Source organism: Excalfactoria chinensis, chromosome 4 (assembly GCF_039878825.1).
Source record: "Excalfactoria chinensis isolate bCotChi1 chromosome 4, bCotChi1.hap2, whole genome shotgun sequence".
Taxonomy (NCBI): Eukaryota; Metazoa; Chordata; class Aves; order Galliformes; family Phasianidae; genus Excalfactoria; species Excalfactoria chinensis.
The window spans coordinates 65,794,255-65,818,736 of record NC_092828.1 but is presented as its reverse complement, the minus strand read 5'-3'; the positions used below and the strand labels follow the sequence as shown (position 1 = coordinate 65,818,736).

At 37.0% G+C, this 24,482-nt stretch overlaps 1 protein-coding gene across 3 annotated transcripts in view; it reads left to right on the top strand.

The window, feature by feature from the left end:
* The first annotated feature begins 4,158 nt into the window (after positions 1 to 4,158).
* Positions 4,159 to 24,482, top strand: part of RXFP1 (relaxin family peptide receptor 1) — a 52,988-nt gene continuing 32,664 nt past the window's right edge. For 2 of the 3 annotated variants that reach the window (XM_072336168.1, XM_072336167.1), the window contains exon 1: positions 11,579 to 11,949. In XM_072336168.1, coding sequence (XP_072192269.1) covers positions 11,901 to 11,949 — 49 coding nt within the window. In that variant the 5' untranslated portion in view covers positions 11,579 to 11,900. Of the gene's footprint in view, positions 4,208 to 11,578; positions 11,950 to 24,482 lie in introns of those variants that run through there. The other variant, XM_072336170.1, reaches the window with a different exon arrangement.

Below are 24,482 nucleotides of genomic sequence, written 5' to 3'. Positions count from 1 at the left end.
TTTTCTCTCTTATACTAAACAGCCCATTGGTATCAAGCAAAAGTAACTGCATAGAAGTGTTTATATACCATAATCAAGTTACCTTTTGATCTCTATTTTGATAAACTACAGCGTATGACTCACTAAAGATCTTTAATTATTTTTAGTATTTTTGCAGTGTATTTTCCTAGTTTATAACTCCCCTCTCCACAGATATTAATTTGAACAAACAAATTGGAAAATAGGTCATGTATTCATGGACTTGCCTGTCTTCAAAGATAACCATTAACCTCTCTAATCAGCTTGGCCAGAAGTTCAAGGCGATTTAGAACAAAGATTATTGGGCAGGACTGTAGGAACATATCTGACTTATTTATGTATTCTTCAAACTGTCATTTAATGTCTTGACTATAGATCTTGCCCTTTTTGGTTGCTCTTGTTTGTCAGGCACTTGATCTTCTTTGCACTTTTGAGTGAAAATGCCCAGGAAAAGAAGTCGTTAAATACTTAAAATGCAATTATGCAAAGAGCCTTCACTTTACATTTACCACTAAGCACTGTCCGAAACCTTTCCTCTGTTTTTCAGTTTTGTGCCCAACAATTTCTTATTCCTCTTGAGCCCCTTGCTAGTTGCACCTCACTTAATCCTCTTGGCTATTCGCATTTTGGGCTTCATGCCTGATCTATACTTTTGAAATCATCTTCAGCAATCTGGTTTCGTCTCCTTTTCCAGTACAGTCCATTTTTATATTAGAGAGTAACAAAATTAAGTCCAGCTGATTCTGTTATTACTCTGCTTTTCTTCCCCCCACAGTTGCGTAGCTTACACTTTTATTCTAAATACTTCATCTCTGAAGAGTTGCCAGATTTTTTCAGCTTTTCTTTTTTTTTTTTTCAAACCAGTATCCCAAGAGAGTCCACCTACAAAACCTGATTTATGAAGTCTGCTTTTTTGAAGCTTGCTATTTTTATTCTCTGCTGCACAGTTTTCCAAGCCATAGCTTCTTGCAGCTGTATTTTTTCTAAATACGTCAAAAGTTTCAGACATTTTTGTTACTGTTAAATTACTTGCAGATGCTGTAAAGGAGCAATCACAATCACGTACGTGTAATCAGCATACAGGGAACTGCATAACTCTGTCTAAAAGTGGTAGCTTCTTCATCAAAGTATTTTGTGTTGTTTGTTATTTCATCTCATGAAAAAATAAATAGAAGAAACCAGACCTCAGAGGCAAAACTGCATGTCATTGCAGCATAGTTGTGGCATGAAAAATATGCATACTGTCACATGGCTAAAACTATACAAACTGAGCTAAATGGGAATCTTATGCCAAAAGAAACACAAAATTAACTTAATGTGGAAGAAAAAAAAAAATCATTTAAAAAAAGCTAACAAGTAGGGCATCCCATCTAATGACTTTTCAGGATAAATGCCTGAAGAGAAGTTCTTTTTTTTTTTTTTTAAAAAAAAAAAAAAAAACTTCTATCTTAAGTTCTTGTAGTAGGAATTATCCACTAATATCCTTTGATTATGAGATGTCCTAGAACAGATCTCATCTGTAGTGCTTTAAAGATGAAAAGATTTCTAAAGAAACAGAAAGAGCAGGAATCTCATGCAGAACCTTTCACCTTTCATTTGCATAGGCAGATACTGAAAACTTGAATAACTCTTTCCTGATCACTGTCTCATCACACATGTAAACATGCAAAATCCTAACAAAATGTCCTAGAATTTGCAAAAAAGATCCTTCATAAATATACTTCTTGTTTGAAAATCCAGTCTTTCCATCATAGATAATAATCTTGATGATATAATGCTTTATCACTATCTGAGGTTCACTACTACAAAAATTATCTTTATGTATCTTTTTATGTGTTTTCCTTCAAGGTGTTTTGGTAACAGTATAGTTTGTTGGATGGTCTGAAAGTAATGCCTCCTATTTTCTTATGCTGGCCTTCAATATCACAGGCGGATGTCAGTGGTACAGCAGTTGAGAGTGAACCTTGTCATGGATATCCTGTTACATTTTATTACTGTGTGACGGATGGCAGCAGAGGGGCAGTCTAGAAAAATGGCATCTGATAAGGAGGTGCATATGACAGAAAATTGTATCACTGAATTCCTCCATGTGGAGGCAATGGCACCCACTGACATTCACTGACGCTTATTGAATGTTTCTGGAAACCAAACAGTGGATGTGAGCGCAGTGAGACAGTGAATGGTGCATTTCAGCAGTGGTGACAGTGACAGCGCGTCACCTCCAATGGCGCAGGTATTTACCAGCATGAGATGCAGGCTCTTGCTCATCACTGGTGACAATGCATAGTTAGTGGTGGTGACTGTTTCAAAATAGTGTTTTGTAGCTGAGAATTTTTGCTCTATCAAATAGTGTTATTGTACTTTTTCTATCTGTTGCAGTTTCCATGGAAATAAATAGAAGCCATTACTTTCAAAGTGACCAATGTATTTGCAAAGGTATATACTTAGGAGACAGGGAACTATTCCCAAAATTAAAGTCAGAAAGAAATGACAAGTGTGAGCCAGATAATAACGCGGTGACTGAATGGTGTTCTGTAGCAGAGCATTTCAACCATAAAACCCAGTGTCTTTAGCCATTTCCTTTCAAAGTAATAAGCTTCATGTGACTACAGGATGAATTAGCTTAAGTCACATCCCCCACTTCAGGACAGATGTTATTGTTAACAGCAAAGATAAAGCTACAAAAATTTGTAGTTTATAGAGGGTCATTTTCAAATGCTGCCTGCATTCCTAGTATTAGATAATGGATTAGATTACCAGTGCAACACTTACAGGTATCTGTGAAAAGAATTACTTCGTCTGTGATGGAAAAAGGAATTAATTCCCACTGGTCAGCTGCTCAATGTGGGGAGAACAAATTCATTAACGTATCATCCAAATTTTCACTACCTTCTGATATTTTGTATTGTCTGATCCATGCAAGAATTTTTGCAGTTATTAAGATCACTAGAAAAAGGGGACTAAAGAGTTGGTATCCTGAGCTCCATTAGAAGACGGGTGGCCATCAGAGACAGAGAGGTGACTGTCCCTCTCTGCTCTGCCCTCGTGAGTCCCCATCTACAGTACTGTGTGGAGCCCTCTGTACAAGAAAGACAGAGAGCTGTTGGAGAGGGTCCAGAGGAGGGCCACGAAGATGATCAGGGAGCTGGAGCACTTCTCCTGTGAAGACAGGCTGAGGGAGCTGAGCTTATTCAGCCTGGAGAAAAGGAGGCTGCAGAGTGACCTCATTGCAGCCTTTCAGAACCTAAAGGAAGTCTATAAACAGGAGGTGAGTCAACTGTTTGAAAGGGTAGATTATGGCAGGACAAGGGGAAATGGTTTTAAGTTCAAGGAGGGGGAAGATTTAGGTTGGAGATGTCAGGGAGAAGTTCTTTACTATGAGAGTGGTGAGGTGTTGTCACAGGCTGCCCAGAGAGGTTGTGGGTGCCTCCTGAACACCTTCTGTCCCCTGGAGGTGTTCAAGGCTAGTTTGGATGTGGCCCTAAGCAGCCTGGTCTAGTATTAAAAGTGGAGGTTGGTGCCCTGCTTGTTGTGAGAGGGGTGGAGCTTTATGATCCTTGAGGTCTCTTCCAAACAGGGCCATTCTGTGATTCTGTGAATTAAACCAAGATGAAACATATGTAAATAATAGGGAGCTTTTATTCATAGCTTGAAAATACTATTATGTTTCTCGTATTCTTCTGAAAATTAACTTCACAATTTCATCATTTCTTTCTTTTTTTTCCATTCTGTTATGTTTCAGAAAGAGATACAGTGGAAAGATTTTTACACTAAAGGACAGCTAGAAATAAATTCATCATCACACAAGAACAACCACTTAAAACTCTTCCCTCTGAAATCTGTCTTTTGGCAGGTGAGAAAGTGTTATTTTCTCCTTGCAGTTTTCTATGTGGTATAGTATTATGACTGTTCTTGAGGAAGGAGTATTTGTAACTGGAGGACAGTATGAAATGTGATCTTCAGCTTTCTCACCCTTGGACATGAGAAATTGCAGGCTGTAGCCACAGTCTTTCGAAGGATAGGTGGACTTCACAGGAGAGAACAATTAGGGACTCTGGTCTCACCATGTCAGTTTGTCTCAGGCACCTTCACAATTACTTCCTAAAGTAAAAAAGAATTCCCTTTTACCTGCTTTGAAGACGTCAGTCCTAGCAGATGCTCCACGCCTTCAGTACTGCAGGATTCACAGGTCAGCAATGTTTGATTTTCACTCTATGGCACATGGGGGCAATAATCCAAAGCAAGTGACTGGATGGGATAAATTTGAAGGGATGTGTTTGCTTTTCCTTTAATGGTTTTGTGAAAAAAAAAAAAAGCATCATTCTTGTAGGAAAAAACTGTTTCAGGGGAAATTCATGATAGTAAGTGTTGCTCGTGCCAGCCCTGGCTCAGGAGAGTCCGTAAGGCACAAACTTCTCAGCATTTCTGTTAGCACAAATATTGTGAGTGCTGAGGGCATAAGAAGGCACACCAAATCCTTGACTCAAAACAGAGACATGGACAGTCCTCATACTGAATGCCTTCTGCTCAGGATGTTGGATTTATACTCAACATTACTTGAATTTAATTATTTACACTAAAGCCATTTCAACATGCAGTTCTCAATTCATCTTTTGCAATAAGAAAAGTAGTAAGGCTGTATACATTGATAAATACAGATCTAGAGGAAGGCAGTTCTGCTAAAAGGGCATTCAAATGATGCCTGAGTAAAGCAGACATGGACATAATAATTCTTTCTTCTTGGAATTGAGTCCATGAGTTTCTGATTATTTGTTTAATATTTGGGATAATTATAAAATCAATAAAGAATGATAACAGTTAATTTATGTTTTCTCGTAAGTCTGAAGATAAAAGAAGATGAATAGAAATGTAGGCAGCCAAAAAAAACCAACATTTGAATCCTCTGAGATCAAAACCTGTGGAAAAATACCATGTAATTTAGGCACTTTGTAAAGGGTAAAGCTGAAAAGTGTGTTAGATTACTGAAATCATATAGCTTCAATGTGAGTAAAATGCTGTATTACATCTTCTGGGTCACTGCAGACATGGATTGTAATCTTTAAGTCGGAGAACCTGAAAGTTTTATTTCACTCTGCTTCAACAGGATCCAGAAACTAGGCATTCATCTGCATGAGCACTCTGAAGACTTAATTTCAGAGCACACTGATGCACCAAAATGGTATCAGCATCCTTACAAAGCATAATGATGGCTCCTGCTGCTTTCTTTAACATAAGCATGTGTCATCACTGACCAGTACCGATCGTATTGCTTCCTTTCATGTCATAGACCAACATTTAAAGCTTTTAAGCAGAATGCGGAAGATCTGGTTCAATTCTCTCATATCATAGAGAAGTGTACAAGGGATCAAGGGGAAGATAATGACCTGCTTCTTTTATTGGAGGTACATTTCAGAACCAAAAATAGTCCTGAACTGAGCCAGAAAGGAGAGCACGAGTTGCAACAAACCACTGCAATGCTAGTGATTTTCCTAGGGCTATCAAGGGTTTTTGTCTCCACCATGAAGATTTTTTCTAGAGTTAACATAGAAATCAGCCTCAGATTAAAAAGGAGGAAGAAAAAAAAAAAAAAAAAAAAAAAAAAACCACAAATATTCAGTAATATTCAGTTATCATATTATTCATTACAATCTATATTCTTAATAGTGTCAGAACATTTGAGATAATTAGAATAAAGTATCACCAAGGGGAAAATAATATGTAATGTTAGTCATCCAAACGGTAGGAGAAAATACCGCATATTTTTGCTTTAAATGCTGATTTTGTAAAACTCTCAGTCTTGCAAGCCTAGCAGTTCCAAGCTTTATTTAAATGTAAAAGCTGAAAACAAGAAAGAAAGAATTAGAGATCATAACTTCTATGGTTTAACCGGTCAATCTGCATGATTACTTTGAAAATGTCTTCTCCACTTGTATCATGCACAGTGTTTTTGAATTGTATTATTACATTGAAATCAGTTCCTCATGTTGGCTCAAACTGATTATGGATACATTGATACTTTCATGAACAACTTAGATGGAGGAAAGGAAGGAAAGCTCATCTAAACAAACAAAAATCTCTTCTAATGTTGACTCCTTCACCGCAGGCTTAACAGCTGTTTCAAAAACCAGCATCTCTTGTGGCTCTAACAAGCCATTTTCATTTTATGCTTCTCAAAGACAGTAGTATTAGATATAGATAAATGCTGCACTTCCTTAGCCAATTAAATCAAATGTGCGTGTATGCAAAAGTTCATATCTAAATAAAAGCCCAAACAATGAATTTAGGGCCCCAGTGTATGAATATTTAATAACAATAGCAAAATGATATTTTATTGGTCACCTGCAATTATATTAATGACCTTGGGATTTCTGAATTTCACAGCTCCCTTCTGCCCCTTCAGTTGTTTTCTGAAAGCTGTTACAGAAATACAAAATCAGGACTGTAATTTAAGCTGCTATATAAAAGCTGTGGGGTTAGAACCGTACCTACTTTACAAAGGGCTGGTTCATTTTACAGAATTTTGTTTTCTTCACAATAATGCAGTGGCAAACTGTGGGTATAATAATTTCTCATTTCAGTGGCTCCTTCTTTAGCATGGGCTCAACATACCTCCATGGGTGAATAGTCTTGACTCTCTATGTTTGTATAAGGTTATATGGAAGTCACATAGATGGCATTTTCAAAAGTTCAGAGAAACCTGTTCTGATTTTCCTTGTTGCTTAGCAGAAATATGCGTAATCATAAATTTAGTGGTAGATGGATATTGACTTTAGCTGAATCTTAACAAGTGTGTAAACTACTGACATTTAAGTCAGTTGATGGAAGTTGAATGGGGTTTTTCACAGTGGTCTTCAAAGGCAATGCCTTCCTTATGCTTGCCTTTACATGGACCCTAATATTCCCTTCATGAACTTTACCTTGCTAGGATCGGTGATCCCGGTACCACGTGAATATTTCTCTCCAACTTTGAAATTGGCTTTGACAGTTCTCTAACACAAAGGTCCTTATAGTTTAGCTATTGGAGCCTTGATTTTGCCTTCTCAGTGGTTTATATACTCCATGTTTTTAGAGTTCATTCTCTCAAAGCACGACATGACAATCTCATGTTAAAAGATCTCTAGTGAATGTTCTATGAATGACACACCTTCCAATATTGTTTATTTAGCTACTTGCATTTGAGAAGTTTGTCTAAAGCTAAAACCTGAAGGATCACACCACTGCTGGGAAGTGGACTCCTTTAGCATCAGGAAGAGGCAAAGGGCAGTTGGCAAGGGCAGGGACTAAAAGGCTCTGGAAACAGTGCTTTGGGAAAGTAAGAGGTGCAAGAAGAATCCCGTTTATTGGGAGGATAGATTAACTGACTGAGTACTGATGTTTTTATCTAAGTAGCTTCTTCCCCTTTGTTGTCTTGGTCTAATTTTGCTCTCTTCTGACCTTCTTCTGTGGCACTACAGCCAAATTTTATACCATTGCTTTAGCTTAAAATAAATGTAGCAGAACTGGTATCTGCCACTTTCTGTTCTGAGACACTTCTTGGATATATTTTTTTTTTTTCCTCCGGCATATTTATAATAATAACCTGTGTTACCTTGTAATAAAACCCTCCAAGAGAAAACCTCCTCCAGAAGTAAATGCCAGTAATCCCAGCTTAGCTGCAGCTGTGATGATAAGAAGCCTGGAGAGAGAAATGAGAAGTCAGAAGATACCGCTGCAGAGGTCCTTGTGTAGTTATCCTGGACTGTTAGGCCCAGTGCCCCAAGATCTTCAGGTTTTGGAATATAAATCCTATTAAATCTCTGCAGCTGTGCAATGGGGAACAGTAATCTTTATGAAAAGATAACATACTCTTACAATACTGATTGAGCCGCAAGTGTCTGAGATAGATAAAAGGACTGAGTACAGCTAATGGTTTGGAAAGAATTGTTGTAGGTGAGGTCTTCTTTCTGCTTATGCTACTTGTATATTCTTACACTTCTCCTACAGAATTCTTTAGCTTATCTTTCTCCAGATTTAGGGAAGTGCTAAATGAAAAGTATGCCCTCCAAAGATAACAGTCACCATGTAAAATATTAATGTCTTATTCTCAGTCACAATATCTGCAAAGCATGCTGATGGGGGCTTTAAAAGCAGTGTAAATTAATTATAATTTAGCCAATTAAGTTCATTTGCACAATTAAATGATTGGGGTTGTAAGACTGACATGCATAATGAATTTACATTTCAAATGCTATGTTCTGAAATTTTGTCTGTATGTTAATTGCTCATTTTGCTATAATACAAAACCTAAGTACTGTCCATCAAATAGCTGAGAAAGCAAAAGGTTCTCTTTCTTTCTATACATGAACTATATATTCTCTGTGACTGGATGGCCCCATTGATTTCAGTGATCATTCTGCAATCCTGGTTTTTCACTGTGGAAGTAAAGCAGTTGACAACAGCTGATGGTATTTTAATCTAAAGATTTCCTTCTCATAATGAGCAGCTCTTAGGGTTATAAAATCACCACTGATACACTTATTGTTACATCTGTCCTTGATTTAGTATGCAGTGCAACATCTCTTAATTAAACCAAGCAAAATTCCCACATTAGAAAAGAGTAATAATAACTCTTAAGTAGGTCTGTACTACTTAGTACTTGGAGCAGGGCAACAGCAGGTAGAATTGATATGCATTTACCTTCTCGCCATAGATTAAAACATAGCGACAACCTTGCTTGCACCTGTACTGGTGAAACTGCTTGAAGTTTGTCAGCTGTAATACTGAGTATGCCACACTCAGAGTTTGAGGTAAAATGTTTGTTAACCTCCAAGGGTGAAGCTACAGCCTGTGGATAAATGCACCTTATTCTCCAAGATGAAAGTAAATTCCATTTTATTTCCACAGCAGCAATGATTTACAGGTTGGTGTTTTTTTTAATTGTGATATTTACAAAGGTAATATATGCAGTTATGACTTGCTTACGTCTATGAGATTCCTTCTATACAGCATCAAACTTGAACTGTAGGAAGTAAGACTATTAAGTGTTTTTTTGTTATTGTTTGTTTTCTAGAAATGTTTATCTTAAAGTGCTTCATATTTAGGATTATTTTATTCTAGATAAAATAGATATATTCTGTATACTTAATTTGATTCCTGGTGCTCACATGAGGTGACTCTTCTCAGTAAAATAAAAACCTTAATTATTTGGATTTAGTTCATGCATATTTTCTGATATTTTGTGTCACAGTGTTAGTTGAATATTTGGGTCTTTTTTTCCCTATATATCTGACAATAGTACCTTTTGTTTTATAGTGCTTTCCGTTTAAGATGAGGTAAAGAAAACATCATAACCCATGCTATGTGTTTCTGTGATGTTTTTGGAGTATTATTACAGAATTAAGGTGAAATATAAGCAAATGATGACCATCCTACTGAAACTGAATGACTTCTTTAGCAGTAATATGTTATTCTAATCTGCTGTTTCTTTGCTCTGAAAGGAATAAACATGTAAAGACTATTATTTTCTTGAAAACAGAACTCTAAAACACCAATACTTATAGCTTTTTATGGTTTAGACAGGTGGAAAGTCCTTACTGCCTTTCTAATGCACAAAAATGTATAGATGTTTTAAAGTAAGGTAAGGCTAAACTGTTTTTTAAAAGCTAATGTCTTATTTAATGTTCCATAACAAGCTTCCTTCTATGGATTCTTTGGCTCCATATTCTAAAGCATACCTGTTTTTGTCTAACTGTAGCTCCTTGGTTTGAATAGAACTGCACTGAGAGAATAGGTGTCTTTTTTATGGATCTCTCCTAAAGGCCAGAAAGTTCTGCTGCTTTATGTATTCTTATTAAGAATGTAGATGAAGTTTAGAAGAGTGAAAATCTCAGTGGATTTTCCATAGAGCATTTGTTAGCAACAGAATTAACTCTAATGAGTATACTTGCTATAGGTCTTCGAAAAAAAGAAAGGCATTAGCTGGCAGTGACAATTCCCACTGGGGAAGAGCTTCAGAAAACACGTGGGTGGTATGTCTTGCATTTTGTGGTTATTTTATTTCCAGATTTATCTTGAGGTTCTTGTAGTAGTAGATCAGACTGTTTCTGAAGAAACAGCTTCCTCGTTTCATTGTATTGTTATGTGAAAGTATCATATTCCCAAAATATATAAATTCCAATCTCAAATGGAGGTGACTAGATGAGAAGACCAAAGAGGAAGCTGTGCTAAAGAGCTCTTTGTCTGGAAGTTTTCCCTAGAACATCATTCCTATCTCATCCTGCAGTAAAGATGCAGAGCTTTTATTTTATTTTTTTCCAGTTATATTTATTGAAAGTGTATTTGGCATTCTTCCTGCTCAGATTCTTCCTCTAATTTTCACCCTTGGAAGACCATTTTGTATAGTCCAGATGTTAGCCATAGGCTGCCTAAGTGTTAACCTTTGAAAGGTTGTTTGAGGCAACTGTGGCTTTATTTGAAATGATTCAAAAGTAGTTTTCACCCTATAAAAGAAATCTTCTGTAGTTCCCTAGCCCATTTTTATTTAGGCACTGCTTAATAACAGCATTGCTGTAGTGGATGCCAACAGGTTTTTGGGGGGCTTCCATAAGCAAGAAGCTTTTGTTTTACCCCCTGCATTTTGTCTTCATTTTAGGTTAGAAACAAAATGACTGACAGTTTGTAATATCTATTTTGCAGACAACTTTGCCATAGCAACAAAGCAGACTTTGCTCTTGCCTATGGTGTAGGCTTTTCCCAGTCTCTAAATATGCCTTCTCGTGCACGTGCTCATGCATGTGTGTGCTTCCTTAGTCTGAGATGCTTTCTTCCCAAGTACCTGATGTGACTGGTGACATGTTACTGGCATTCCCTGGCATGGGCCATCTTTACAAACCTTTGGAAATACAGAGCTTTTTTGAAACAAAATAATAATAAATACTCAGAATCTCTTTCAGGACAGATAAAATTTAACTGCTCCCCCTGAGTTCATCTCATGTACTGATTCTTTCTGAAATATATCTCACTATATTGATGACTGTTAGCCTTCACAAGACTGAAAAAGATATTTAAAACTGCTTGTGTATACATGTGGTTGAGTTTAGGTGATACCTGCTGGATCTATTGGAAACTGCCAAGCCAAGGGGCAGAGGGGAACTTTCAGAGTACTTAAATAAGGAGAGAGCCTGAAAAAATTTACTTCCACCTAGTATATGTTTCTGAACATCTCTCTTTGTTCTCTCAGATTAATTCGTTTAGCTACGGTCGCAATGAATGGTTAATGTGTAAAAATAGTGATGTGCTGTTATTGGAAATAAATTACTTTGTGCATTTTTCTGCATTTCAGAGAGGGGCCGGATGGATAGAAAGGGCTGTGTTTATATATTTAACTTCCCCTTACTCGAGAAACCACCAGCTTTTATCTAAACTGTACAAAATATTTAGTTTCAAACAGAGTTGCCTTAATAAAATTGCACTTTTCAGGCCTCTTGCAGTATTGCAACTTTAAAAAAGAAAAGAAAAACAAAACTGGACTATTGATGGCAGTTCTCTGGATCTGGCTGTGTTTTGTGCAGCAGCAGCTCTCCCCAGGGTGGACCTGTGTCCATGCACACAGCCCAGCCTTCTCCTGCCACTGGACAGAGCAGCCCCGGCACGTGAGGCAGAGCAGAGGAGCTGGCGTGTCCCCCTGAAACTTTCTCCCCAGTCTCTACGGTGGGGTGTGTTCGTGTGCCAAGGAGGGGAAGAGAGAGACCCAGTGAAAAGGAGAGCAGACGAGGAAGCCAGGGAAGAGAAGGGAGCTTGTTTCATGCACTGCTGAAGGCTGTCAGAGGCACTGCTCACCAGCAGCTTAAGCTTTAAGGGACACCGTTTATTGACTTTATTCACTAAATTGCTGAAGGACAGCTATGACATCTGACTGGTGCTTCTATATATTCTTGCTTATTGGAACAAAGGGTAAGTACATCTGTCTCCTTTTCTTTGAGCATTGCAAAGCATAGAGCAAATAAACTTAAGTAGCAGATTTTGAACAACAGTATTTCAGTGCTATGTTACGGTTTGTGATGGCAATTATTCTTTTATGGAACCTAAGTATAATGCAGTCTCTAAAGGCTAGTAGCTACACACTGGGATCAACTGTTTTCTTGTTTAATGCTTTGAGAGTTGCTAGCACTAGTTATGAGTTATAAATGCAAAAAAAAAAAAAAAAAAAAAAAAAAGAAAGCAAACCAACAAAACAGTTTAAACTGCAAACAGGCTTACAGGCTTGCTGTAAATATTTCATGAAGGTATGGGTAGAACCAACTCATTTTAGCTGTCTTGAAATCCACATTTTAGACTTTGTTCAGTAGTTTGCCACAATAGTACACAGTGCTGTTGGAACTGGTCGTTCCTGAAAAGTAGATCTTTCTCAGGTAGCAGAAATCGTAACATCTGATTCAGCATGTGGTATTCAAGTAGCATGAAAGCTGAAGATTGAATTAAATTCAGGTTTCCTTTCAGATGCAGAATGCTTCAGTAAGGTGGGATTTTCACCTTCTCTCCTGCTGCTTTAGTAATATTTTCTTCCTTCCAACTGAGTACCCTGTGTGTAAGTGCTGCTTGCTATTCGGGTAAAGCTAACCCTGTGCAGCTGCTGATACAGATCTGCACATGGGATTGTTGTTATGGCTATCATTTCCTTCGATTCTGATTTTTATGTTAAACATTTCTTGTTGCAGTAGTAAACATGAAAGTAATACTTCAGTAATTCTGTAGGGTAGCTAACAGTGTAAGGCTGAATTCTTTTGTATGGAACAGCAGCTGGCTTTCTGCTGCTTTTAAATTAAACCTGCTTCAGTTTTCCTGTGCACACTAAGACATGTAACACATAAGAGACGTTGCTCTCATTAGGAGTGGGAAATACAGCCCCATTTCTTATCATATTTATGGTAGCAAAGCTCAGTTAAATCCATGGGAAAACTCAAAGCAGTTCTATAATGTTTTGGAGAAATATATGAAATGAGTTCTGCAAGCATGGAAAAAAAAATACTGCAATGTCAATTTAATAGAAATTAAGCAGGCTGTTGTAATGAGATCTTAACAAGCCTGTGAGCAAAGTATGGCTTCATATGTGTCTGTATCCTTCATGAGCAGCAATCCAATATTTAAAGATAGTACTTCAAGTTATGCAGAATATAAACTGCAGAATTTCAAACAAATTAAGCCTTTCACATTCTTGTTGCTATAGCAAAACTGGAAAATGTTGAGACATTCACACAAGACATGCAAATTATTGTTGGCATAATTTCTGTTGCGTTACATTCATCTCAGCTGTAGAATTTATAACATTTAATGAAATATTTTAAAGCGTTTTGCAAAATGGAATTGCAGGTGGAGACTGTGAGTGACTACAGGCCTTCCAGTGCTGTACTTCGGATGGCCGTCCCATTCTTAGGTACTCATTGTCTCTTTATACCTAGCATATTACAACCATAGGAGAAAATCATATGACTTATCTAGATGTGATAGAGAGATGAGCAGCGCAGCTGCAGATCGGATTGTGAATGCCTGTTCTCCCTGCCACCTGTTAGAGCTCTATTTTGCACACTTCCTGTTTAGTGCCACTTCCGAACTCACTCAAAGCTCAGTCTGTGGCTCCGTTGCCCTCCAGAGCTTTGGCCAGGAATCTGCATTGTAACCTCACTTCTTCCTCATGATGGATTTAAACCCTGCACAAGTCTTTCGCTGATTTTAAAACAAACTCTTCTGAAGGAATTATAACTGTGTTTGGAATTTGAATTAGTTTGTTATGGGCTGCTAGATGTAGGGATGCATTTACTCATTTTCTTAATTTCCACAAGAAAAAGAGTTATAAATGAGAAATAGGAATCCCTCAAAAGTAATTCTTGCCTGACCCACCCATATCCATTCCATTACTTTCACATTCAGTAGCTACGGTTGTACCTAAACAATTTCAATTGCTGTTTCACCTTATTCTGACTTTTAAGTTCTTCATTAAATTTTTTTATGTGAAAACGTTTTACTTTTTCATTCTTCATAAAAAGAACTAATTGAGAACTAAAAACAAAACAGTTAACAGTGGAAATGTGGCTTTTTATATACCAGCAACTCTCGGTAACTGTCTGACCGTGATGTAGTCTCGTGTGGGCTATATCATATAGAGGATTTTCTTTGAAAACAGCTGTACTATGATCTTCACTAGTGTAAAAGTATCATTTGTAACATGATGACCCTGAAGGGTTGGGTTCTGGAGCTGACAGCAGTAGTTAGGATGAATGTCTGCCCGAGTGTTTGCTCACCTACTGATGCTCAGAGGCTGCTTAGGAACGTGGCTGGCCCTGCACTGGGTGCTGCTGCATCTTTCCTGCTGTTAAAACAGTCAGCTGTATGGTCGCAGTGTGGGTATTTGTCTCTAGAGTCACTTTGATTTACCTTCTGTGGACAAAAGCTACTTCAACCTCCTAAACCTGCCGTTTCACAGACAGACCTTCAAACATTTTTCAATCACTAAGCAAAGCTGAAGAAATTAGTATCTAAAACTACTTAAACTGGAATGCAAAAGGGATCATTTATTATCTTAAACCTGTGTCTGTCTGTACAGTCTGTGCTCCTACCTGAAGTTTTTCAATCCTATTTCTTCTCATACCTACAACCCACTCTTGTCCTTTTTTCTTTCCTTTTTTTTTTCCCCCTACTTTCCTTACCCTTGTTTCAAAGTGACAAGAGAAGGTTTCTTTAAGCCATCTGAAACTTGTTAGCCCATCTTTCTCTTCCTGCACATGACGGCTGTTTACAAGGCCAAGATCTCTTATAGCAAATGCTTTCTGTCAAATGTGGGACAGAGACCATCTCAAATCATCTGCAGAAATGTATGCTTATGATCATGGAGGATAGTGCTCTTGGTTGCATTTTATGTAACATATTTTGAGATAACTTCCAGATTTATAAATAGGAAAGTGAAATTACTCAACCACTGCATGAGCTCTTATCGCTGTGTAATAATAATGATTTTTGGTTAATTTCTCTTTGAGCATTTCGCACTTGGGCATTTATCAAACTTCCTTCCTCACAGCTAGAAGAATAATGTGCACCTTGTGTATCAATATATGTAACAAAATACAAGTTCCTTACAGCAAATCAGGGATGAAGGCTAGATTTCCTGAGAAAGGCTTCCTTTACTTTCAGTTAATGATAGTGAAAAGTTTATGCAAAGCTCTGAAAGTCAAAACATTATCGTCTGCACAGGCTGTCTGTCTCCACCTTTGGGCAAGGCTGTTTCTGCCCCTCAGGTAATAAAGCTCAGGTCTACCTGACTTGCAAACCTATCTTAACCATTTATAGCAACTCTACCAGGCTTTAACTATTTGCTCTGATGTTTAACGTGCAATATGGACTTTATTTCTTTTCCACCTTGAATTAAAAGATACTGTTGTAAAGCTGCCAAAAACACTGGAATTTTCCACAAAAAATTTGGAACTGATCATTCTTGTGTTGAATGATTCTGAAAATCTTATCAATCAAATGGTTACTTCTTGCTTGGAATCAGGTGCTTTAACTTTGTTGACAAAGAGAATAATCTTGCACCAAAATGTACTTTCAGCTTTCTATGCAAAACTTAGATGATTAACATGCCTACTATAAAGATTTCTGCAACTCTATTAATAGAAATTTCAACATTCCATGATTCCTAAGCAAAGTCCAAATTTGAATGTAGTAATTTTTCATGCAAATCAAATTGCCAGCGCGCCATCAGCACGGTATGAGGGAGGATACCAAATCCTTTTGTGTCCATTTTTTCTGATGCTTTGTAATCACTTGGAATCTACATTTATTAATTTATTTATTTTTCCCTTGGTGCCTGTAGTAGAAAATACAGTTTCTTAAAAGAATAAGAGCTTCTACAATATTCCTCTGCAAAATCCCTGCGTATGAGATGGTGCTCTTACAAGCTGCCCTGCTAGACCAGAAGAGCATATCCAAGCTTAGATATATTCATGTAAAACTCACATAAAAATTACATTAAAATTATCTGTTCCAACAAACTTTCCTGAACCATAGAGGCCAATGTAGAGTTCATCAGAACTGTCACCACCGATCTTGGGTAGGTAACATTGTATCTCCTATCCCTTGAAGCTTTCAAATCAGGCATCAAAATGTCTTGTTTGAGGTGGTGGGGTTATGAGAAGCTGAAAGTCACTGTGGTGGTGTCTGAAAAGCAGAAAGGTGAAAATGTATTGGGAAGGACCAAGGAGGTGGGACAAGAGTAAAGACGTGAAGGGAAAGTCCAACACTACTTAGAAAAGGAACTGAAAATCAGAAAAGTTATAAATCTCAGAAGGCAGAAACTGACAAAAAGGCTGTCTAAAAGGGAGCTGGCAGGAAACAGTTAAGTAAAGTATGAGGAGATCAGAGAGGAGACCAGAGTGCCTGAAGAATAATCTGAGAGAATGGTCATCCCATGCTGCCTGGACTAGATGAGTGGAGGGGAATTAGGTAGTGGTGTTAGGCAAGAAGAGGTGGAAGTGGGGTAAGCAGCTGTGGCCAAGTAGAGGAAAAAGGATCTGTGCTTGGTGAGGTGAGAAGTCAGTCATCTACAAAGCTGAAAAGGAAGCTCAAGGTTGTCTCACTGCAAAATGCCTCCACCTCCTGCATAAAATCTCTGATCAGGAGCTGATAATTAAATCTTTCAGGTCTGGTGAGCTAAAAGTTGTGAACTTGTGGTGTGACATGGTGTCATTTTATGAAATGTGGAAGGAAAATTATTGATTTCCTCTTTTAAGAGTCCATAATGTTATCCGTATCAAACAGCATTATCAGTTTTGCAAATGCTGTTTGAATCATCTCAGTTCTTATGCTTACTTTATCTTATGCACACACAGTACATTTTCTTCACACTGTAGCTTTCTGAGAATTTGTTCTTTGTGGGCCACACTTGAAGAATGAGTCAGAAACGTACAGTCAATTATGTTGTCTGTGTGAGTACTTATTAATTTGTGGCAGAAGATAAAGATAAATTATGATTGAGGCTGAGGATTATAAAATGATGTTCCTGGGATGAAGGCAACCGAACTCTGCTGTGGAAAACTGATTTCTTTTCCTGCATCTTGCTCCCAACAGGGTTTCTCTAAATGCTTCATAAATGGATAATAATTATATGTCAGGTTTTCTAGTTGTTGGCATGATAATCCTGATGTAGCAGTGAACATTTCACATCATTTCAGTGATATGTGTGAAAGCTACGCTTTAAGTAATCTGTGAAGCTGATTCTGAAACCTAAAATTAGCAGAAATGTATACCATGTTATGTCAGTGTCTCAGCTCTCTGTCTGAATAACAATTCCTTGTTCTAAACTGTAATCTAAAGCAATCTATGGGGACTTGAAAAAGGAAAGTCTAATTATTGTAGATAACATTCTCTAATTATTGTATAGATTTAATACTGTAAGTTAGAAGTGGGTAGATAGCAGACTAAGCAGCAGGATCCCAGTAATCTGTTGGAAGGGTCATCAAAGTGAAGGGAAAACATCCATAGAATTATCTGGAGGTGCATTTGCAGAAATGTATGAAATTTAAACATGTGACAGAATTGCAAAGTACACTAATAACTGATGTTTGCATATGGTTCCTACCATAGGGGAGGAAAAAAAAATGTGAGGCACAGCTTCAAAAGTGTGTTATAAGCCAAGCCAGCAAGATTATGTGTGATAGAAAGAAGTGACTTTGTATATGCTAAGAAGTAAGACAAAAATAATAGTGATTACCCACTTTTCTTGTCCTCTCAGTGCTTGTGAGGGATCCAGCATGCAGTTGGCCTATATACAGGTCTATACAGATACAAGGAAGCATGGCTCCTTGGGAACATGTGGATCTGAAAGAGGCTCCACAGACATCAGCTGTGGCCTGGTGGGGGAAACTGGCCCTGGGAAACAGAGTTGTTCCTGCATAGCCCATGCTAGGGCAGGAGGTGGCCAGGCAGTGTGGATGGAGAGCCCACTGATACTGTGGATGAGTTCATGTGAAACAACTGAGAGGACCTTATACAGAGAGGGCAATGGATCACCCAGCCCTATATATCATAGGCCCCTGTGTTTCCCCTGTGTATTCAGTAGCAATCCTGAAGGATTCTCAGTCAGTGTTTCTTTATGAAGTAATAGATTTGTCCCAGCAGAGATCAAGTACAACTACAGCATGGCAATAAAAATGGCAGAGGCCATCAGACAGCTGAGACTGGAACCATCAAAGCTGAATGCACACTGCTTGGAAAGTTGGAGTTTTGTTGAGTTGGTGTTGTTTGTTTGTTTGTTTTGTTGTGGGTTTTGTGTGTGTGGTTTTGTTGCATTTGTTTTGGGTTAGCAAATCATTAACGTTTTCAGGTTCACTGTTTTGAAAATACAATTTAAAAGGAAGCTTTAGAATAGTTAGAATAGTTGAGTTAGCAATAGACTGGCACAGCACATTTAGAATGAGCTACTGGGAACATAATTGTATGAAGACCTAGTGGCAACATAGAGCTAAGGTTTGTGCTGTATGCCAGGGTGTAGGAAAAAATGAATTTATATTAGTGAGTCTAAAACCTACGTGTCTGTGGATAAAATGTTTTGAATAGACTGGCCAGTGGTGTTGCAGATGACAAAGATGACTGCGTTTTTAAATGTTGATTTGAGAATACCCATCTACCATGGAAGTAAACTTACCATTATTGTGATTTTAGTCCCTAATACCATGCCATGCCATTTAAAATAACTCTTGTCCAGTTTCACCTAAGAACTAGAGACACTGTTTTTGTGTATTCAGATAATGTGGCAAGTCTCTGGTCTCTTGGATTTTCTTCAGTTTTCAAAATCCATTATATAAGAACGTTAGTTTCAATGTATTTCGCAACTCATTCCTTTCACATTCCTCATGTGTCTGGTTCAAAACTAGTGTCCCTTAGAAATGTTGCTTTATATTTGATAGACATTTTCAGCATCGTGCAGAAGGAATACAGCCTCTTCCTTTCCAAATAGATGACAGAAGTGAATATTGAGCACTTTGGCTTTTCTACACTCCCAAGGCTTATGTGTATGTTGTGTGAGGTTTTTATTTTCCTAGTATATTTTAGGAAGAAAAAAAAATATATGCTATTTTTTATTAAATGTTGATGATTTTTCTAGCAAGTGTATCTGGACTTTTAATCACTGTTATATGTATAAGGCTTTTCTCTGTTTATTTTAAATCTTTTATTTACGTATTCACCACTGCTTTCATATCATTTTCTAGTCAGGTATGTTTCTTGCCTGGTGAAATAACTCTTATATCTATGGTTCTGCAGAATTTAAGAGAGATTTTTGAATATTTTAAATGGTTTAAAAGGTTTTGATTTTACTAATCAATCATGTCAGCAGCCGTTTTAAGAACTGGAATGTGATCTCCTAAATTAAAAATACACTGTTCTTGATACAGATGTTATATTCAATCTGTAAAACTAAAATGTGGACAGACTGAGATACCTAGTAAAACTAAAAGAAAACACTGAGAAATTATCTCTTAATTGAAATAATGTGTCATAATAAACATACAGCATTTTAGGACTGGGATTTCAGCATTTATTCTCCAAACGTGTCCAACAATATTCTCTATATTATATAGGTAAGCATTAGGAGTAAAAGTACTTCCTACGTCTTCCCTGGATAGGTTGCATGTGATAGTATAGGTCAAGTTTTCCACCTGAAAATAGCAATATAAAAAGTTACGTGGTAGTGTCCTTAAAATGATAGACTATATAAGTAGTCTTGCATACAGAGACATGGATTTTAGATAGTAAATATTCTTTTGTATCCCGTTACCTGTGATTTGAAATGCCTATCAAAACATTTAGCTATACAGAACCTTTGGCAAAAGCTGTGCTCTAATGTTATTCTTAGCACTTTTCCTAGTGGCAGGACATATCTGTTGTGTTTGTGTGCTACAATACCTGCTGAGACCAGGGCTGCCATTCTGCAGTAACCTTTCTTAGTGCCATGCTCAAGTATGGCGATCAGATCTCTGGAGACCTGGCAGGAAGGTGCTGGGGGATCGGGGTGGTACAGTAGGTCTCAGCCAGGATGAAGCTCTCCTCCTCTAGCCTTGACTGTTGTACCATGCTAGGGATGAATCGTGATAGTTCCGCTCTAGTTTATGCTACTTCACAGAGCTTGCTTTCTTTGCTGTTGACAATGCAGAAGCATTGAGTGTCGGGAAAGGGCATCATAACATGCGGGTTTAGCTGGAATGGGGTCAAGAGGGAGAGGAGGAGGTAGGTACTGTGGAGGCTGTGTCAGTAGGCTACGCATCTAAACTGCATCTAAAACCGAGACAGACTTCTGAGTGCAGTGTCTCATTATCTCTCCAGTCTCCACTCTGAACAATTAATATCCATGTAGCTCTCACCTACTTGCTGCTAATGCAGCATTTCTTTACGTTCATTATTGATTTTTAAGTTATATGAAAGTTAATCTTAAAATCTGTAAATTTTAACAAGCATATGCATTTTTACATAAAGTGTAAAAGAAGAAATAAGTTGTCTGTTGCCACCGTACAACTAGCTAACGGTATTCCCTTAATGTCAAAAATTGAATGAGTTTGAGATCAATTCTGATTTATAGTGCTGTAACTGGTGTTGTCATTTATAGTGGTAAATAATGTAGACTCATGCCAAATATAGCAGACATTTTGAGATTTATTTATTTATTTATTTATTTGTGTTAGGTTGAACTAAGTATTCGTGGGCTGGAATCTAAGCATAATTTAATCACAGTTGTCCCCTAACTTATTTTTCCCAAAGTAGTCCCACTCACTCATTAAAGGTGAATTCCCTAAAATATTTTCAAATTGTTTTTAATTCACAAGAGGGTGAAAATGGAATTAAATTTTATAATACTTTGAGATGAAGGAATCTCATAGATTTACAGAGCAAAGCTTGAATCTGAACTTAAGGTTTCAATATGAAATTTGAATTTCTAATAGTTATGGATGGTTATTAGTGACAAAAGTATGTGAATAAACAAAAATCATCAGATAATCCTGACTCAGACACTCCAAGAAGCTGTATGGTTTTATTGCTACAAAATTAGTCTTAAGTATGCTTCAGAGCTTCTTTTTAAATTATGCTGGATTAATTCCATTATAAGAACTACCATTAAAATAATTTTAGCTCATACCAAAATAGCAAGGAATGAAAAAACAGACTGTTTTATCTTTCAAATATTTTAAGACTCCCCGTTCTCTCTTTCCCTTTCACTCTCTGCAGTTCCATATAAAGAAAGCTTACCTGAGAGTGTTTTACCATGATGTGTTTGACTGTGTTATATAAGAGAAGAGGTAAAATATTGTGTAGGTAGATTTTTTTGTGACTGAAGAGATTAGGCAAGACATGAAGATATTTTAGTCTGTTTGCTTGTATGAGTAGTTAATGATAGTGACGTAGTTTTTTGCTGTTCTCATTTATAAATAATGGATTCTGAGATCATACAATTAGAGTACCATCCAGTAAGTTCCCTGTTTGTTGCCTTTCTAATTTCTTTCATGTCTTTGTTGCAGTTTTCTCTTTGTATGCTGCAAGTACTTCTTGTTAATCTCAGAGATAACTTCCTATTTCTGTGCACAGGTGGACACATGAGTACCCACTTACATGGACTTCTGTGTACGGCACTGTTCCATGAAAATAAACTATAGCTGTCTTTCCTTCATGGAAACTTAAGACATCTATTATAAATTTCTGTGGTTTGTTAATCTGAATAGATGAGTTTCCGCTAATCAGTGTTTCACTTTGTCTTACTATAAAATGGCTTATGGCTGACCAAGTTACACTGAGCAACAAGTCTGAGGTGAGCTCCTTCACAGTAATTCCTCATCACTGTCACTTTGTATTGAAATTCTGAGTGCTAGTCATGAGTAGTTGTTGCTTAAGGAACACCAGTTTATCAATAACTAACAGTTTTTGATCTTCTTGGCTTAAGTACATCTCAAATTATTTGATTGCTGAGATAAACAGACAATCATTAACTGTTATAAATGAGGTATCACAAAAGGGGAGGAAAAAGTGGTCAGTTTCTTCTGACTTTAGGCCTTGCAGTACCAGACCAAGCCTTCTACTTGCTGACTGTGAAGAAGAATCTGTTCCCGACAGGGGATTTTTCCCTTTCTGATGGATAGTTAATGCCTTTCTGGGCCCTCCAGGTGGGGTGGTACTGCCTAGCCTGGTATTACTATTCAATACATTTACACTGGTGCCTTCATTGTTGGCCTAGGCCCTGCTTTTCATATGTCTAGCCTTAGACTTGGTATTGCAACAACATGAAATAAAAATTGACTACACTTATAGAGAAATGCCAATTTATAAAAATAAAAAAATAAAAAAAAAAATTGCTAGGGCAAATGAAAACTTACGTTAATATATTTTCTATTTGAAAAGGTGTCAGAATACAGGGAGAGAGAGCTTATTTTTAACAGAATAGTCAGACACCACTGTAATACTGTGTATTTGAGGAAAGAAAGAAGAGGGAAAGGAGAGTAGAAAAGAGGTTTGTTCCTGCTCAGTAATTTGCATCTTGTCAGACATCACTGAACGTTCATCCTCTGGGAGTGCCTTACAAAATTTGAGTTTCCAGACAAAATTCTTTATACTACGTGTGAAAGCTTTCTCATACAGTAGTAGGCTTTTAAGCACTTTTTTGTGCATCAGAATAATTTTATCCTAAGTTCTGTGTAACTGGAACAAAAACACAAATTAATAAAAGGTGGAGAACCTAATCCTCTGGCAAGGTACTATTCCTGAATTGCTCTGCTTACAATTTCTGGCCTCAGAGCAGATTTATCTGGCAGTTAGATAAAGAGGATCTTCCAGTGCTATGACTGGATTAATTAGAGTGAATTATCTGCAGCATAACTGATAAATAACTTTAGTAAAGTTGCTATGATATTGGAGTCAATATTTTGCAAATTGTGTGCTTTGGAAACTTCCTAGTATAAAGGCATTTTCATATGCATAGCAAAACATAACGATACAATATGAAATTACAATCCAAGATTGACATGCCATGTAGGCAGTCAAATATGTGCATCTTTTTTTGCTAACATCCTTTGCTTTATATTGTGTTTAGTGGGAGTAAATGTTTTACACAGTATTTAAAACTATGACTGTAGTTCCAGTACTACACATTCCAAGAATTATAGCTGATATGATCAAGTAAGTGGTGCTTCACAACTGAGAACTGTAGTTTTAGTATTGCAACAGTCAATATATAAAAAATGTCCAGGGCATTAGAAGTGAAATTGTTGCAACTATTTGAGCTTCTGAATAAATAAATTCTAGACATCAGAGTTGAACAATTAACAATGGAGAAGAGGAACAGATTACAGAAAAGGCAGTGGTGATGATAACAGTTGAATTAATATTCCTCGGAGATCTTGTATAGTTGTGGAAATCTTTCAAGCCAGTGATGCCTCTGGGGTTAGTATTATGTCTTTCACCACTAGGACATGGAGTGTACTGGACTGCAATTTTTGCCTGAGGTGGTTACTCCAAACAGTGTTCAATTGTGTAAACTGTTTTTTTATTCTTGTATAAATACAGAATCTGTTTTCAGTAATTACTCTTTGACAGCTTTTTTTTATGTTACTAACTATAACGTTAATAACGTTACATTCACATTGACAGAAATCACCAGTAAGGTTTCTTAATCAACTTTATTAGAGCCTTTTTAAAATCAGGTGCTGAAAGTATTTCCACAATTTCCATGAGAAATCTGCAGCAAGTTAAATAGAAGTGTACAAAAGTTAATTTTGTATTCTTATCCAGAAACTGGATTAATTTCATCCCACTCTTTATTTGCCCCCAAAATAGTATTTTGAATGGGAATGAGCTAAGTAATTTGGAACAAATAGAAATAAATGATATTTACCTAGGTATCATTGCAATGCACAAATTCAGATAATTTGTGCATTTAAAAGACAAAAAGAAAAACAGCTATTGTTTTTGCACAATTATCTTTTTTCCTGCAATACAGTGATTTAAATGCTTTGGATTACATCTCATCAGCCACTTGTTATTACTGTTCTTTGCCTATCACCCATTTTTTTTTAAAGCTAAAGAAATTCAGTTATGAACTTGTTTTATAACTTTATTCTAATTATTTGCCTTTGAAAATAAAGGTTACAGTCTCATGAGCTTTTCTCCTCTATATCACGCTAAAGGCTTTTGGAAGCCAGTTCATAGGCCCTTCAAATATCTTTCAGCAGAAAAGAAATATTTTTATCTCCTGTAAGTTTGAAGTGTTCAGGTTAGTACAAAAATGACAGGCAAAATCAATTTTAACTTGAAAGTTTTAGTTGAGGAAAACATTCTTTTTCAAAACAGGTATTTCAAAAGGAAGTTTGCAATCCTCTCTTGATCTAATCTACTTACCACCTTGTCTGGAAGTACTGTAGCAGTTTAAAAGTTATGGGGTGAAAATGTCTTAGGATATGACA